The 16,675-nt window shown below is 38.2% G+C and overlaps 1 protein-coding gene across 2 annotated transcripts; it reads left to right on the forward strand.

Annotated features, from left to right (window-relative positions):
- Nucleotides 1-1,208: 1,208 nt before the first annotated feature.
- Nucleotides 1,209-16,470, forward strand: dgat1a (diacylglycerol O-acyltransferase 1a). Of its 2 annotated transcripts, none has more exons than XM_003444020.5 (18): nucleotides 1,209-1,309; nucleotides 1,966-2,376; nucleotides 4,074-4,161; nucleotides 9,123-9,163; nucleotides 9,390-9,475; nucleotides 9,995-10,047; nucleotides 10,439-10,544; nucleotides 10,791-10,919; nucleotides 11,257-11,331; nucleotides 11,603-11,706; nucleotides 11,849-11,887; nucleotides 12,324-12,365; nucleotides 12,496-12,540; nucleotides 12,819-12,931; nucleotides 13,168-13,233; nucleotides 13,400-13,487; nucleotides 13,784-13,846; nucleotides 13,926-16,470. In XM_003444020.5, exons 1-18 carry the CDS (start codon nucleotides 1,287-1,289, stop codon nucleotides 14,070-14,072), a joined length of 1,719 nt encoding a protein of 572 aa, XP_003444068.2. In that variant the 5' UTR covers nucleotides 1,209-1,286; the 3' UTR covers nucleotides 14,073-16,470. The 2 variants fall into 2 exon arrangements, with proteins under 2 accessions (XP_003444068.2, XP_013126157.1); XM_013270703.3 differs by having other exon boundaries at nucleotides 1,242-1,309; nucleotides 1,811-2,376; nucleotides 13,926-14,072.
- The last annotated feature ends 205 nt before the right edge of the window (nucleotides 16,471-16,675 follow it).

Genomic DNA, 16,675 nt, shown 5'->3' on the forward strand with positions numbered 1-16,675 from the left:
ATCACCTCTCAGGTGCCTTGAAAAATCCAACCACCAAATCACAAAATCAGCAGATTTCATATACACAACCCACTGGCTGAATATATCTTCATTAATGGGAGGGGTTCCAGGGAAACGGCATGGAGTTAAAGTAATAAGGACTCCACATTTGTACCATATAAACCCACACCACCAATTTGACTTTAAATAAAGTATTTATGCATTTAAAGTATTCATTTTATTATCAGAGTGTTTAAGAAAGGGGTCATAAAGAAATTATAACAATAGGTTATCTAAGGGAAAAAATGTTTTTATAAGAGTTTCTGAAGTTCTATGAAAAAGTGAGTGCACCCCATGATTCTGTAGCTTATAGAACTGCCTTTGGCAGATACATTGAAGTAATTGTTTTCTGTTCGATTTCATCAGTGTCTCACATTGTTGTGGAGAAATTGTAGCTCACTCATATTTACAATATTGCTTAAGTTCATTAATGTTTGCAGGAATATGCTGATGCACCGCTCTCTTAAGGTTCTGTCACAGAATTTATTAGGTTGAGGTCTGGACTTTGACTTGATTGCAAGACATTTTTTTTTTTCTTTTTTCAGCCATTCTGATATAGATTTGTTCTGTGCTTGGGATCCTTTTTTTTCTGTTGCATGACCCAGTTTGGCTGCTGGATGGATCCCCTAACATGAAGTACTTTTGTTATAATGACTGCAAGGTGCCCAGGTCCTGCACCTGCAAACTAAGCCCAAATCATCATGCCTCCACCACCATGCTTGACAGTTTGTACGATGGATTTATGCTCATATGCTGTGTTTAGGACTCACCAGCACGGGAATTATATTTCTGCATGAGCTCTACATCATAACTTACACCATAACCGGAACCCCATTTCAACCCTATGCCACAACTGGACATGCACCTCCAGAGAATACACCTCTGATTGACGCATATATACAACAAAGACTCAAATTGCTTGGAAGGTTGGGATAAAGGGAGTTTCTGGTTACTGTGTAAGTTAGGATGTGGATTTCTAAATCAAGTCTAAATCAAGCTTAAAGGTGCACTATCCATAATGGAAAACATCACCATTTTGGTGTAGTTTCTCCAGTGGACGTGAAGATGGTGGCATTGCTTTAATACAATCCTGAATACTCCAGACCAGCAAACTGCCAAAAACTCTGTGCTTACACTTACTGATGATCAACTAATTAAGTGCATCTGATTGCCATCACCTGGCTGCTCCTTACTCTTTTAATTCCCATGAAAGGACTAAAGGCGCGCCTAGTTTTTCACAGCACTGTATGCTGCCACAAGTACAGATACGGTAATTCTTTATACCTCCGGCAATAGCTCATATTTCTAGAAGAGAATAAAAAATAGTTTATTTTAGCCCTAAACTATCCCTACAGTTTACACTTAGTTATATCAAGTAACTTTAATGCCATCTGGTATTTGCTATGGTGTTTTTATCATTTTATTTTGCCTAATTATATTAGGACTTAGTATTTTTATTAGTGTGTTTATTTAGATTACATATTATCTCATTTTTAATCCTTTGTCCTATTGCATTGTATCGCTGTACCATTCTCCCTATTGAAGCTATTTTGTTATATGTTGTTGTTGTTGTTGTTGTTGTTGTGTTTAACTTAATTTTAAATTGCCTTTACAAAGGAATATCCCGACATTTGGGCGTTAGTGCAATCATACATCCTCATATCCTTGTGGGCTGTAGATACGCAGTATTGATAAAATAATATTTTCAGGTTTATTTAAGACTTCCGGTTCCTTTTATGGCTAATTGATTTTAAACTTGTCATCTAAGCAGTAATAAGTTTCAGTTTTGGGGGAAGAGAGGCTTATGCCGGAAGTTGATCGGCTCGTCAGCTCGAACGGGGGATGTCAGCTGAAAATACAGAACTGGCAACCCTTCTGACAAATGCACCTTGAGCCGTCGTAATGAACCGCCCCTCTCATTACCAGCGCTCACGCTGCAGGAGGAAGAGCGTCCTGCTGCTGTTTGTTCAGCTCCTGTTGTGAAGTTACTGAGGGACAAACTAGCGGCGGGCAGTTTGACCAACAATGTCGAGCAGGTAGGAACTGCGTGACTGAAGCCGCTGAAATGAGCGAAACAGCCGAGACGAGAGGGCCCGTAACCCGCCGGAGGAGGACAACCATCACCAGCACCAAGCAAACCAAGAGGCAAGACGCAGGGGAAAAAGCTCCACCGTGTTCCGCTAAAGAGAAAACCGCAGACAAGGTCCAGAAGCATGCGAGCAACAACGGCAATGTGGAGAAAGAAATGGGGAAGTCAGCGCAGCAGCAGCAGCAGCAGCTCACAAACAGTCCGAAGAAACAGAGGAGTGCGGTAGAAGATATCAACGACAGGCTCAGGTAACCTTTGACGTTAACGTTCCAGCGTTACGTACAGACGTTAACGGTAAAGTGTTAGCAGAGGGGTACATTTCATACTCCTCCCCCCCTTTTCATTCATGTGTAATTTAGCCAGAGTCGTTATTCTTCCCCCATTGTTTCCTTTAGCTTAATTGCCGTGCATGACAGGTTAGCGGATGCTTATTTCTGGCAAAGCGGTTCTTGAGCTAGCGGGCATTAAAAAAAAAAAAAAAACAAAACTCAGTTGCAGAAACCCAAAAGTTGCACTTAACATTTCCATAAGCTTTAAGTGTCTCCTTTTTTACATTTCTTTGATAGCCTTGCATGAATGCAATCTGTGAGAGTCTGGCACAGGTCTGGGGAGCTTTTTTTATTTCCAGCTTTATAAACAAACTGACATAACTTTCATTGCTTGCATTTTTTTATTAGCTGGAGTTTGCTCTTTTGCCAGGCCAATAATAAATAATTTAAGAAAATAGTCAGCAGATAGACGGAGAGTTTGTTTCAGATGTCTCTAATTTTGATGCAATAAAAAAATGAATAGTAGTAACAGACTTCTTTGGCAGGACACTCACTCATTTGTTGAACAGAGGTTAGGGTAGCTTTGAGTTTGTATACAGGGCGTGCCAGGAGGACAGGTAGGGTATGACGGACCTTGCTGCAAACAATAGCCTGTGCTTCACCCTATGTGCACCACACCAGCTTCTCAGATCTGCCTACCTATTTAAAGCATGCATTTCTTTAGGTTGAAGCCATGCCTTCTTGATTACCCCATGGAATTTCCACATCCTTGTAATTGGTGTGAAGGCCAGGGTTCTAATACAACATTTTAATACCCAGTAAAAGGAAGGCGATTTTAATTTGATTCATTTTTATTTTAATTGGATCCCAGCCAGCTGGCGTAGGCAAGTGATGTGTTCTTGTGACACATGCTTTGGCAATAGCATGTCTACTGTTTGCATGCATTTCTGCACGTTGCTCATGCTGAGTGAGTGTCCTGGCACTATGTTAAAAACCACTTTGGTTTTTCCCCCTTTCTTCCTTTATTTTTTCCATCCTCTTGCCCTCTCTACAGTTTTCTTAACTCGCTATTATTGCTCCATCTCCTTACTTCTTAACCATTTTCCTCTGACCTCTGACCAGTCTTCTCCTCCTCTGTCTTTGTTCACCCTTTATCATATATGGCTGTGTAAAAGTTCCCTTATGGTTTCTTGATGAACAGCCTCAGTTTTCTAAAGCATAGATTGGGGGCAGTGCTATGTAAACCCTTTAACTGCAGTGTGTTTCATCCACGTAAAAGCTGGTATAGAAATTAAATATTTTCCCTCTAATCCTAACTTGAAGTTGAGATTAATTTTAATGTCAGATTATACCACATTGTTAAGTGTATTACCACCAGGAAAGTGGTAATCAGTCCATCAAGAAAAATAAGCTAAGGGAAGTTCAGCATAGCTGGTCCTCAACATGAAGTCACACGTGTGTCATTTTTTTTTTTTTGAAGGATTCCTCAATGTGTTAATCATGATTGACTCACTCTGAGTTATCGGTGCTTTGTAAGAGTTGTAAAATCAGTCCTGTTGCCCTTACTAGATTTCACCCCTTAGCTTGTGGAGACAATGAGACAGGAAAGAGTGGTAATCATTTGATTATAGTCTAAAATTTAGCGGTCAATGTCTCGACTGTGTGTTTTTCTGCAGGTGTCACAATCTACAGGAGTCTCTCTTGAGCTCAGCCAGCGGCTACAGCAACTACAGAGGAATCCTCAACTGGTGTGTTGTCATGCTGGTGAGTTAAACCTCAGTACATGTCCACGCAGAAATGAAAATGTACACCACCGTGGCTTCGAAAACTGTGTAACATTGAGAAAGTTAGACCCCTCATTCACCTAAATCTTACTGGTCTGGACAAGGCTCATGCAAGAAATCTCCAAGAATTACTCTCTAATCTCAACAGCTCATGCACAGTTATTCTTATTCTTTGCCACTTGCCTCCCTCTGTCTGTCATACTCAGCCATCCACAGTGTACAAAGTGTATAAAACTCCAAACTACTGCAGCATGTTTGAATTTCAGGAGTGCTTCTGGCAGTTGCTCTAACAACAAAAACAAAAGTTCCAACCCACACAAAGTACACATCCCTCTGGGCTTGCTGTTAGACCTGTTGTTACAGTTTCTGTGACACATTAACTTGTCGTGTTGTCTGCAGGAACGCTGATAAATCGACTTTTGTGTTATCTCACATAACACTTGCAGATTAACCACATAAGTACTTAGTTTTTTTTCTTTGTCTTTCCTTTTTTTTTTTTTTTTAATTTTGGTTTTGCTCTGGCCTGGTTTGCCATTTCTTGTAGATATTTCTATAATTTTGATAAGAGGTGTGTTGGTAAGCTACTGTTTAATCTCAGTGAGCTTGTTTGAACTTTCTCTCTCATCAAAAGTGAACTTTCTTAGATGGGCTTATATTACGCGAGGGTTTTTAATTTGCTGCCAAATTGTTTTCCTTTTATTCGTGATTTAGGGCAGTGTGGCATCGCAGTGGTTAACACTCTCTCCTCACAGTAATAAGGTCCTGTCTTTTAAGTTTTTATTTGAGTTTTTCATATTAGACAAATAAATGAGCATCACACAAAAAATGCAACAAAAAAAACAAGAGGTCGTGGGATGAGAATCACAGTAAAATAGGAAAAAGAGGACTTCTTTCTCCTCATATGATGACAGTGAATCTGTTTCAATGGTTAAATGGCACCGTTTCTCCTATCTTGTCTCTCCTATTTCATTTTGGAGTCTTATTGAGTAGGTCATCTGCTCCAGGGTATGTACATTTTTAACAGTGTTAGTAAACACTGAAGCCAGCACTATGTGTTGGCTTTTTTTTTTTGCTAACTGCCGGTAGGACCTTTCATACGGTGTTTCTTTCTTTTAATCCATCTGGGAAGACTGCAAAATAAATAAATAAATTAGAACTTTGGAGATCATTCGTGATACTTCTTTCCAAAGAGGTTGACTCAAAATGCTTCAGCTCTAACTGGACCCATATCCAATATTGTGGTAATTTCTTTACTGTAAATTGTTAGTGCCAGGACTCACAAGTTTTAATAAATTATAACATCAGCTTTTTTAAAAATCTTTCTCAAAAAAGGGAGCTAACATCCTTAACAGTTATCAATTCTATGAAAAACTCAATTTTCTAGCTGTAGCAGGGACATTTTTATTAGTAATGACAAAGAAATTCCTTCATTCACAATAGCTCACAATGCTTGCTAGTATGAGCTATAATCAATGATTTGAAAATAACATTTGCTGGAGCTCCTTTTAAACTAATTGAAATGGTTTGCTACAGTGTATGCAAAGACTAACCATTGTGGGTGCCATACTTTGTAGTGCTACTAGCATTAATAAGTAAATTGGCAAACCTGGCTTTCATTCAGCAACATACTTCTGTTGAAGTTAGCTGAATGCAGGCATTTTAGTTAAATATGTCATGTCCCTCTGTGTTGAGGACACTTCAGGACTGTTAACCTCATTTAGAAACAAGAGCTTCTGCCCCAGTCCAGTGAGGGGAAGTGTGTGTGGGTGTCTGTCTGTCTCCAGAGACGGCCTGAAGTGGCCCAGAGAATCCTGTCAGTTTTAGCCTTATAATAGGCATCTAGATTTAAAAATATCCAGTTGGCTGTAATCCACATGAAAGGGAATCTGACTCTATATGTCCTTTTTGTGTGTATGTGTTTGTGAGCTTTGCATATGTGTGTTTAGATGTACCTGCATGATTACTCTCTCTGCATGTATGTATGTATGTGTGTGGGTGGTTCTATGACTGGTTTATTCCCGTTTTTGAAGGTTTAGATTGCCGTGACAGCACATCTTTCACTTTGTGGTCACCACATACCCAATGGATGGTGTTCACTTTAGACATTTTTCAGAGGATGCTTTAGGATCAGACTGTAAAAATGTAAAGTGGAACCCCAGAGCCTTGAATGTGTGTATATTTAGCAGTTCAGTAAGTTGTGTACTTTGTCCTCAATAACAAGGACCATCAGATAAATTCCTAAAATGTCAGCTGTAGAAGTGCATGCTTCTAGAGATGAGAATATAGATGTATTTTTCCTGAGACTATTACCAATGTTATTCTGTTCCCTTTCAGACCGTGCAATATTACCCAACAGTACCTTATTGAATATTTGTTTCATCCCCCCATCATACGCTGCTACTCCCTTTATTCTATTGCACAATACTATGTCACTTTCTAGAATCGCCTGCACTGATAGTTCAGTTATTTATTCTCCAGGATATAGTTATATATATTACTTCGTTAGTGCAAGACAGTATCAAATAACTCTCTCCTACTATATATTACTGTATACTACTATTCTTATTGTATATCTTATTCATCTGTTCCTCTGTCTCTCCTGCTGCTTTGAGCTTGTACATGACAAAAGAATTTCCCTCGGGATAAATAAAGTTATTCTTATTCTTATTTTGTGCCCTCCATGATTTTTTTTTGATTTTTTTTTTATTTGTGAGATTTAACACAAAATAACAGGGAAAAACTAAGTTTTTAAGAAACTAACCTAAAATACTAGTAAAAAATTCTTCTTGTGACAGAAAACTCAATATTCTTGGTACACCATCCTCTGCATTGCTGGCAGGATAAAATACTTATCATGTTTTTAATTACTGAGCTGGCATCTTCTGAATTATGGTCCATTTATAGGGACCTCTAAGAGAAGATCGCTCATTCTGCTGCAGACCCATCTTCTTGGCAAATGGCTGCATACCAGATGTTAGTTTTAAGGTGTCCCCCTTCTCCAAAATCAGACCTGTGCATTTTCAATTGGAAAACTTCATTAGCTACTAACAAGGCACAGATGATGTTAAGCAGGCTGCGACCAGTTCTCCTTCATCTTTGTTGTATGGTTTAAGACACAGTATTGAGCTTGTTGGTCATAGATGTGGGAAGAGTACCTGAGACCTAGAATGGTTCATTGCATTGTTCCAAGTGATTTGCAGACAAGTAAACTATGTAAATAGTTTATATGGCCACAGGCTGACAAGGTCAGTGCAACGTGATGTAAAGCCTGTTTGAAGATTTGATTTTTGTTCTCACCTGTTTTCTCAGGGCACCTTTGCCAGAGGCCAGGTTCGGCAAACATCAGGGGCTTCTTTCATTGTTAAAACTACTATCCACCAGATCAGAGAGGGAGAGAGAGGGATGTTCATTTTGCATTATAGATTGTTCAAAGAAAGTACAAGTGGTAATATTTTGTAATAGAAGTAATATTTTGATTTAATAGTTGTATAGTTTGATAGTTGTATATTAAAGTATGTTATGTGATGAAAAAAATTTAGTCTTATTAATAGCATTTCATTTTCTAGAACATTACAAATGATAACAAACATAACATAAACTAGAGTAAAGCAGCCTTTGGACATACTAACCTTTTTCCTTCACCATTCCCAGAGCGCAGAGACTTTTGCCCCTGTACCCAGCCCTTATCATTACTTTTACCTCAGCCTCCCGAGGACCCCATGACTCTCTGATCCTATGACTTAATATCCTGACTAATATCCTGTGTTGAGAACTGATGTCCCATCAGTATTTCAATGATATGTATAGAAATGAAAAACACTGACACTGAAAAATGACCTCACTCACACACTCTTACTTGCTTACTTTAATATAGTGATAATATTGTTTTTTTTATTTGTAGGTCATTATTTGGCTGATCATATTGTAGTGTTTAGGTTCATGCCCTTATATATTCCTAAAAGTCATAGATCCATTATTAAGGGATATTACAGACTGAATTGAAAATGTGATCAGCTGTAATTATTTTATACCACTGAAACACTTCATCATTGATTTGTATCTGACTTTGACACTGACCTGTCTGTGCACAGGGAGGATAGAGAAGACACAGTAGGCCTTGTTTCCACTGCAGGAAGTTGGGGAAAAAATAGCAAATCTTTGTAAAATCTTCAATGTTGCAATATTCTCTAGAAATGTTGCTACAATAAATGTGTGACATGCTACAGTGGTCTCCTCTGTGCTGAAGGTTACTGAGGTAAAGGTTACTGGTTTGGACTACAGACAAAGCCACATTGCTGCCGGGGTTTGGCAAGCTGATGGGGATATTCACTGCAGCATGACCCCATTATAAGTGTCATGCACCAAATGTCCTCATTATCTTAACTAGCTTAAGCAGCTAGTGACTAGTATAAAAATGAACTAGAACTGTACAAATCCCATACATAATGTTGCTTCTTTAAATTGTGCAAAGTCTAGTGTTATCTTAGACTCTCTGATAGCCCCGACGGCTGAGATGAAGCTGGACTCTGAACTTAAATATACAATTTAATAATAAACTTGTTTGGCTCGACACTTTCTACCAGATCGTGCTTCAGCAGGGTGTCAATGTGAACAGCAGGAACATGTGGCTAAATTTAGCTGGGGATCTAATCTATTTATAACTCGGCATCTAACATTTTTATTTCTAATATTCTAATATCCTCCTCCTCAGTGAATTCCAGCATAAGAATAAATGTGTTTTGTTTTTGTTTTTTCCTTCTGATTTGAATAGCAACTGTTTCAATGTGTATAAACAAACAAACAGTTACATCTGCACGTTGAAGATTCAGACACGTATTTTTTTTTTTCAGCTTTTTAATGAAGAACAACTTTGAAATATGCTTTGAAATATTTCTTTAGTACGAGTCATGTTAATATTGTGTCCTGTTGCATCTTTCTCAGGTGCTGAGTAATGCACGACTTTTCTTAGAGAACATTATAAAGTGAGTATGCACCTATAAGAGCTTACACATTAAGAAGTGCTTCACGCCCAGAACAACTTAGACTGTTGCTGCAGTACAGATGTTCTAAGGCATGAGGTTGTTCCATGTCTTAGGTTATGAAACTAATTTCCTCTTGTCCCACATCAGCTGGGACAGGCTCCAGCCTTCTGCATCACTTTAAGAGATGACTTCCTAGCTGTAAAATGTATTTCTCTTCCTTTTTCAGGTATGGCATCTTGGTAGACCCTATCCAAGTAGTGTCCCTCTTCTTAAAGGACCCCTATAGCTGGCCAGCAGCATGCCTAATCATTGGTATGGAGCCTTTATTTTACTGCACATGGTGATTGAGTTACAGCCATGTGTTTATTTGTGACTTTAGGATTGAGATTATAAAATTCACAAACATGGTTTGTAGTTGTATTGCTGTGTGTAGTGGTTATTAACAGCTTCTTTAAGTGCAAAAGATCTAAATGGATCCAGCATAATTAAGTTTTTCAGTGGCTCAAATGTGTAATGTTGCCACATAGAAGTGCAGTTCATGTGAGCCTCTGTGTATAATATATTTTGCTGATGACTCTTCAGATTTTATTTACTTGGATACAGTTGATTCTTGATGCAGTCTGTGTTTTACAACACAGGAAATCAGCACTAGGGTGAAAGCGTTTGTATTTATAGAAAGCAGAACTAAAAAGAAAAGGTCATATTTAAATGTTGTTCTTCAAATTGTCTTTTGAAGTTCTTGACTGAAATAAATCGAGTAATGATTGATTGTGATTTTTATGGCATAGCATCTCACAGAGTTTGAGTACTGTTTTTGTTTTTGTGTTTTAGTGTCCAATGTGTTCATCTTAGCAGCCTTGTACACAGAGCGGCGTCTGGCTGTGGTAAGTCCCTACACTAATATGATGTGTTTTTCTGTGTTGGATTAAATTTTCATTTAACTTGTGATGCTCAGTTCTTCTTCTGGGACTCTTCGACCTCAGTAAGCTTATTTGTTGATGTGATAACACTGTTTTCTTACAGTACAAAGAAAGTGGGTTTGATTAGAAGGTTGTCATTCTGTGATCTCCCATGTGTGCTTGAAACGGGTGCTTTTCAGTTGCCGGAGTCTTCAAAGTAAATTCAACATCACTGCACCACCTCTTTTTATACCTGCTCTTAAATCCGATAAGAACACTGAAGCTGATCCAGATTAGATTGCACAGTTCCTTAAGAGAAAAAATACTCAAAGTATTAATAAAATATTACTTCCTTTTTGTCCTTTATTCTTTCTAGGGTACAATCTCCGAAACTACAGGGATGATTCTTCACTTGTTCAATCTGACATCCTTGTTAATCTTTCCTTCAGCCTCAATACTCACTGTGACCTCCATCACACCAGGTACATGATTTTTATTTTTTTTATGCCTTATTCTTTTTTACACAAGAGGAGTGGGTCTTCTGTTTAGAAAATTAGAACAAAGAGCAATAATGTCAAGTACTGGAAGGTGAATATGAGTGAGCCAGTGAGTCAATCTGTACACACACCCAGCTATGCTTGGTTCATTATTTATTTATTATGTACCATGTCATCTATTGCACATTGCTAGTGACTCTTACATTGTGTGTGTGTCTGTGTCTGTGTCAGTGGGTGGTGTGCTCTCCTTAGGCACCTACACAGTGCTGTTTCTCAAGCTGTACTCCTACATGGACTCCAACAAGTGGTGCAGAGAAATCAGACATGCCAAAGCTAAAAGAATGACACGATCATATTCATGTAAGTATATTAGCATAGGAACTGCTGGGCTGTTGAGTCATTGTGACTAAGGTCAACAAAACGACTCATATCTGTGAATGAATTCAGTAGATGATTCATACTTGCAGAGATTTGTTGCACTGTTTTGCTTATACTGCCATCTAGTGGTGGCATAGTAATGTGCAACTCTTTCATAGAATAGCTGGCGCTATTTCAATTGACCATAGATGAAAGCTGGATCTACAGCCGTAGCTAAATCACCGTGGATTCATTTTAATACACCATAATGAATAAAATAAAATTGAATGATGCTTGAAATTCTAATTGTTGTGCCTGTTCATCTGCCTGTGTTTTTCAGGTCCAATTGTGGCACAGTCCAACGGGTCAGCGATTAACACCAATGTCTCCTACCCAGGCAACCTCACACACAGAGGTAACAGACTGCACACTTGGTGCAGATGGACATTGCTACCAACAACACTGAGAAAGAAAATTAGGTCAAAATATTTGCTGTGTAAATATTAACTTGTTAAAGTAGTTTACCTGGGCCGGCCCTAGTAGTCCTGTGTACACGTCGTTTCTCACAAGGTGGTTTTTTTTTTTGTTTTTTTTTTTTTAAACATTCCAATATAAAAGTCAGAAAGTGTAGCGTCAAGTCATTAATGTGACACTCTGATGTGACCTGTTTGTGTGTTTGTCTTTAGACATGTACTATTTCATCTTTGCACCAACTCTCTGCTACCAGCTCAACTTCCCACGGTCTCCACGGATACGCAAAAGGTTTCTGATCAGAAGACTTTTTGAAATGGTGAGAGGAAACGATCAGAAACACTGTCCCAAAATTTTAGTTGGTGACCTAATTATAATGACAGAAAATGAATCATAATCACAAACGAGGAGATGAATGTGTGAATGTTTTGTTTAAATTTTAATGTGTTCTTTTCTTCCAGCTTTTCCTCATGCAGTTGTTGGTGGGATTAATACAGCAGGTATGAAGAATATTTACCAGACACATAGCAAGCATGCTGATCATACACTGTATGCATGCATTAAATAACTGATCAGTCAAGTGTGATTTAAATCGGGGGTGTCGTGAAATAACAATGGTCACTTTTCTGATGCTACAGTTACTTCTTTCACACATCAGCCAAAGTTGGCATGCCCCGTATAGCCGTTGCCATTCTGCTTCAACTCCATTACCACACGCTGAAATCTTTGAGCCGGAAAATGCTGCCTGCAATAAATATATTTAGATTTGACTTATAGTTTGTTTTCTGTAGCTGAATATTGTGTATCTGTCATTCTCTTAGATTGTTTAGTGAAAATCTGAAATTGTGATATGCCGAGTTCGAACACTTTTCTTCTTTTGAGTATATTGTGGGAAAGCAGCAAACAAAAAAACTGACCTAAGTCTGTGTCTTTCAGTGGATGGTCCCAAGTGTTCAGAACTCAATGAAACCGTTCCAGGTGTGTATAAACACAGAGACACTCACTGCATCACTTACAGTGGCTCCAATAAAGCAAGAGTCAAAAAATATTTGCCTGAAACTGGAGCAGTTTTATAAAGAAAAGATATCATTTTATTTGTTACTTAAAGGAAATGGACTTTTCTAGAATGGTGGAGCGGCTGCTGAAACTAGCTGTGAGTATCAAGACTGCACATCAGAGACTTTTTCATTTATACGTCAGAGTTGATCTAAATTAAACACTCGAATGAATCCCTTTATTCTGGTGTTGTCTTTTTTTGGGGGGGGGGGGGTTGTATTATTTTAACATTTTTAAAGTGAAATTTCTACTGTGCTGTTCTCAAAAGAAGTCTCAAGAGTTACATTTGTTAGTCAACAATAGTTCAACCTTACCAACCTAGACACCTTTCCCTCTCTCCTTTTCTAATCCTCCCCCCTGGCTGCCTCCACCCAGGTTCCTAACCATCTAATATGGTTAATATTCTTCTATTGGTTTTTCCATTCCTCTCTGAACTTTGTGGCAGAGCTGCTGCAGTTTGGAGACCGGGAGTTCTACAGGGACTGGTGGTGAGTCGTCAAGCATACATTTTCTGTGTGACTCCTTTCATCTTTCATTTATTTTTTGCTTCTTAGTTAGTTTAATATGTCGTTGTAGCAGTCTGTCAGATGTAGGAGAAGTGATGGTGTTTCCAAATGCAACAGATGATGTATCACATAGGTTTCAAAGAGCGTTTTCCTAGAAATTTTCATTCAAATCGCACTGCAGTTTTGACATCAGTTCCTTAAACTGCTCTTGATTTCAGGAACTCTGAGACTGTCACATACTTCTGGGCCAACTGGAACATCCCAGTGCACAAGTGGTGCCTGAGGTGAGCAGCAAACTCTGTAATGAGAGGTCTTTAGTCTTATTTTCTTTTTTTATCAGTATTGCCACATGGTTTGATTGGCTTTATAGTCTCATTAATAGTACATGTATAGTCACCCAGATATGAATAGAAAGACCAGGAGTCATTTGTCTGTTTCCTTGTTTTGCAGACATTTCTACAAGCCAATGTTGAGGAAGGGGGTGAACAAATTTCTGGCTCAGACTGCTGTTTTTCTGGCTTCTGCCTTTTTCCATGAGGTAAATCAACAACAAAACGTATGATGCCTTTTCTATGGCCTGCTTTAACAACGTGCTAACCTTATTTACAATCAATATTGTATGGATGTAATAATGATATTAATAATGATTGATGGCTGTTTTTACTTCTGTATGTGAAGCAGACTGTTTTTACTAAATGTTTTTATTCCTACATGAAGGCAGAAATTCAGAGGTTCCTGGTGGATGCACAGAAACTGAAAGAGTTGCTAGCTTACAGCATCACTGTTATAAATGCAACTGCAGTTCTAAAACACAGAATGTATTTCTTTCCTCAGTACCTGGTGAGTGTTCCCCTCAAGATGTTTAGACTGTGGGCATTCATGGGAATGATGGCTCAGGTAAGGTCATGTATTTATTTATTTCATTATATACTGCGGCATACACATGCATTCACCTCTGACCTTTTAAACCCTTCAGGTTCCTCTGGCTTGGTTCGTAAGTCGCTTCCTGAACGGAAACTACGGCAACGCGGCCGTGTGGATGTCACTCATCATTGGACAGCCCATCGCCGTGTTGATGTACGTCCATGACTACTATGTCATTCATTACGGGAGCACTACATAACACAGGACAGACACCTACACACCAGTCTGCGAAACAAGCCAATGAGGTATTATAGAGCAGGTTCAGGGGAATCCATGGCAAGCTGATGTTTATGAAGTTGTTGAAACAATGGCACGAAAGTTGGGAAATTATTTTTGCACATTAGAAAACCAACAGGAAATGATCTTGGATATTTAAGTGTCTTGTCTAGTCTCACACTGCACCCCTGTCAGCCTCCAACTTTGCAATCCACTGTACAAAAGCAAATATATGGTGCTAGGGTTTAATCTACCATTCATTGTCTCAAAGGTTAGACTTATTTGGGGGTTGGGGACTCCTCTGCTTTAATACATTCATTTTAAAAGTGGGAAGACTAATAAAAACCACACGCTCCTCCACTCAGTAGTGAATGTTTAAGAATGCACACACCAGCAGGTGCAACAAGTGTGAACCACTGCCAACTGTGCACAAGCTACAGCCTGGATCCAGGATCCTTCTTCCAGAGTAACTATATGAAAATGGGGATTCTATATCAGGGGCTGAGGAGTATCTCTTTGTATATCCAGAGGCAACACTTTTAAATGTTAAAGCCAGTGAACTTCTACAAGCTAAACCCTGACATCCTGGTTGGCCACTTAAGAATCTCCAGGGCTTGACATAGACCAGACCGACTTTTGCATATATCCTTGGATGCAATATAACTTCCAGTATTACAGACGGTATATTAAAAATGACACTGAAAATGTCCGAAGGTAGAAAACTGAAGGAAGCAAGGATTCCTCTCCAAAAAGACTGAGCACCAGGACGTTGATGTCGATTTATTTGTACAGTTGTATGTCAAACAAAATCAATGCAAGCTTTGAGTGGAAGAGCACGTGCTGCCGGCTTACTCGCCTTGGCTTTATCATCTTGTGCATTTGAGTTCTCGAGTTTATTTTATAGTTTTGCAGTATTGTATTTGCTGGATGTTTGATTGTGCCATCTTGAAATCACATGTGGTATTTTGTGATTAAACTAATGATTCAAGTGTTTGATTTGCCAGATTGAACCAATGAATGTTTTTTTTGCACTTGAGATGCATGCAGTTAATTGAAGCAATAGATTTCAATGGATGCATTATTTTAAGGTGTATAAATCATGTAAAAAAACAAAAACAAATTTGTGCTGAGATTTCCATGTTCTGTAATCTGCGTGTTGACATTGCTGTTAAAAGGGAAAACTGAAGCTGCATTAATTTAAAGAAGGCAGTTGAAACGGCCTGATCGCGCTGGATGATTTGCAGTATTTGTTGAGTCAATTTTTTTTTTTTTTTTTTTTTTTTTTTAAATTTGGATATTGTCAGAACATGACACTACTGCCAGTGTGGATAACATACCATAAATTGATGTAGGAAGATGTTCTTATTTTATCAGTCTTCAGAGATAAGTGACAGCCTTTTGTTTAAAAATGGTTGCATTCTTTCCTTTTTGATCATAATTCAGGGAAAAACTGTCCTGGAGCACCAGTTATAGAACTGAGTGTTGGCATTCCTCACTGAATACTAAGTGCCTGCTGTAAAAAGGAGAAAATGCTTGCATTTAAAATGAAGAAAAATGCTGTTAGTTTTGATGCCAAATACTTGTGATATAATCCAAAATGTAGGAAAGGTAGTACTTTAATCTATGTAGCAAGTGGGCTTCTTTGTATGATGTGGTGATTTGTGCGGGAGCCTAAGATTAACTGCACTAAGCTCAAACTGAAATATTTTACCAAATCTCAGTTTTGAAGCTATAGTCTTTGTTTTCCTGAAAACACAAAAGTATAGCATCATTCTGATCACTTTATTAGTATTTCATTGCACAAATGACACTTTTTTAAGCTTTTTGTCTGACCCACTTTCATCTGCAAATGTGACCCAGTTCTGAATTTTGTCAGACGTGAGATACCGTTACTGTTTGACACCAGAGTTAACATCTGAGTTTTTTGTTTGTTTTTTTTCCTCCCCTAAAAACATTTTTCTACATTTACAAACCATGTATCTAAATAACACGAGCTTGCTAAAGAAAAACAGAAAATGCGTATTTCAGTACAATCGATAGCAAGAGGTGTCCAAAGCAGTCCAGAGGTGTTTCTTCAATATTAGTTTTTTGTTTTGTTTGTTTGTTTGTTTGTTTGTTTGATGCAATATGTAAAAATGAATATATTGCTAGTTTTGCTCATGTGTACAGAAATCCAAACTGAAGAAAAATATTATCTTGGAAATGCAGCTGTCACTGAAAATATTTGTGGTGTTTGATTTTTAAAAAAAAAAAAAAAAAAAAATCATTTATATCTGATGAATGGACTTGTCTGTTTTTCATTAACTCTTTCCCCCATTTGGTGACCTCCCCTGAGTCTTGACACCACAGTATATATCAATAAAGATGTGGTTTGTTGGCTATTTGAATAGCTTCCAGGTTTTTCTAAGAGTAACTACATAGGCAAAGACCACCCTCACAAACTTCTGATGCAAACCCATTTTGTTCTATAAGCAGGCCTGAAATATGGCAGAAATGAAAAGGGCTTCTAAGCCAACTTCTAGTAGGCTTTCAGGTGGTAAAGAGTTAAACAAGTAGTGTGCCTTTTTAGGTTTTTGACAAATAAGA

The sequence above is a fragment of the Oreochromis niloticus genome, linkage group LG22, assembly GCF_001858045.2.
Source record: "Oreochromis niloticus isolate F11D_XX linkage group LG22, O_niloticus_UMD_NMBU, whole genome shotgun sequence".
NCBI classification, from domain to species: Eukaryota; Metazoa; Chordata; class Actinopteri; order Cichliformes; family Cichlidae; genus Oreochromis; species Oreochromis niloticus.

Excerpts from the sequence above, each read along its gene's own strand:
- dgat1a (XM_003444020.5), top strand. The coding sequence starts at position 1,287 with ATGCTGCCACAAGTACAGATACG. Across the intron at positions 9,476-9,994 it reads AGCAGCATGCCTAATCATTG|TGTCCAATGTGTTCATCTTA; the intron begins GTATGGAGCCTT and ends TTTGTGTTTTAG. Across the intron at positions 12,932-13,167 it reads GAGTTCTACAGGGACTGGTG|GAACTCTGAGACTGTCACAT; the intron begins GTGAGTCGTCAA and ends TCTTGATTTCAG.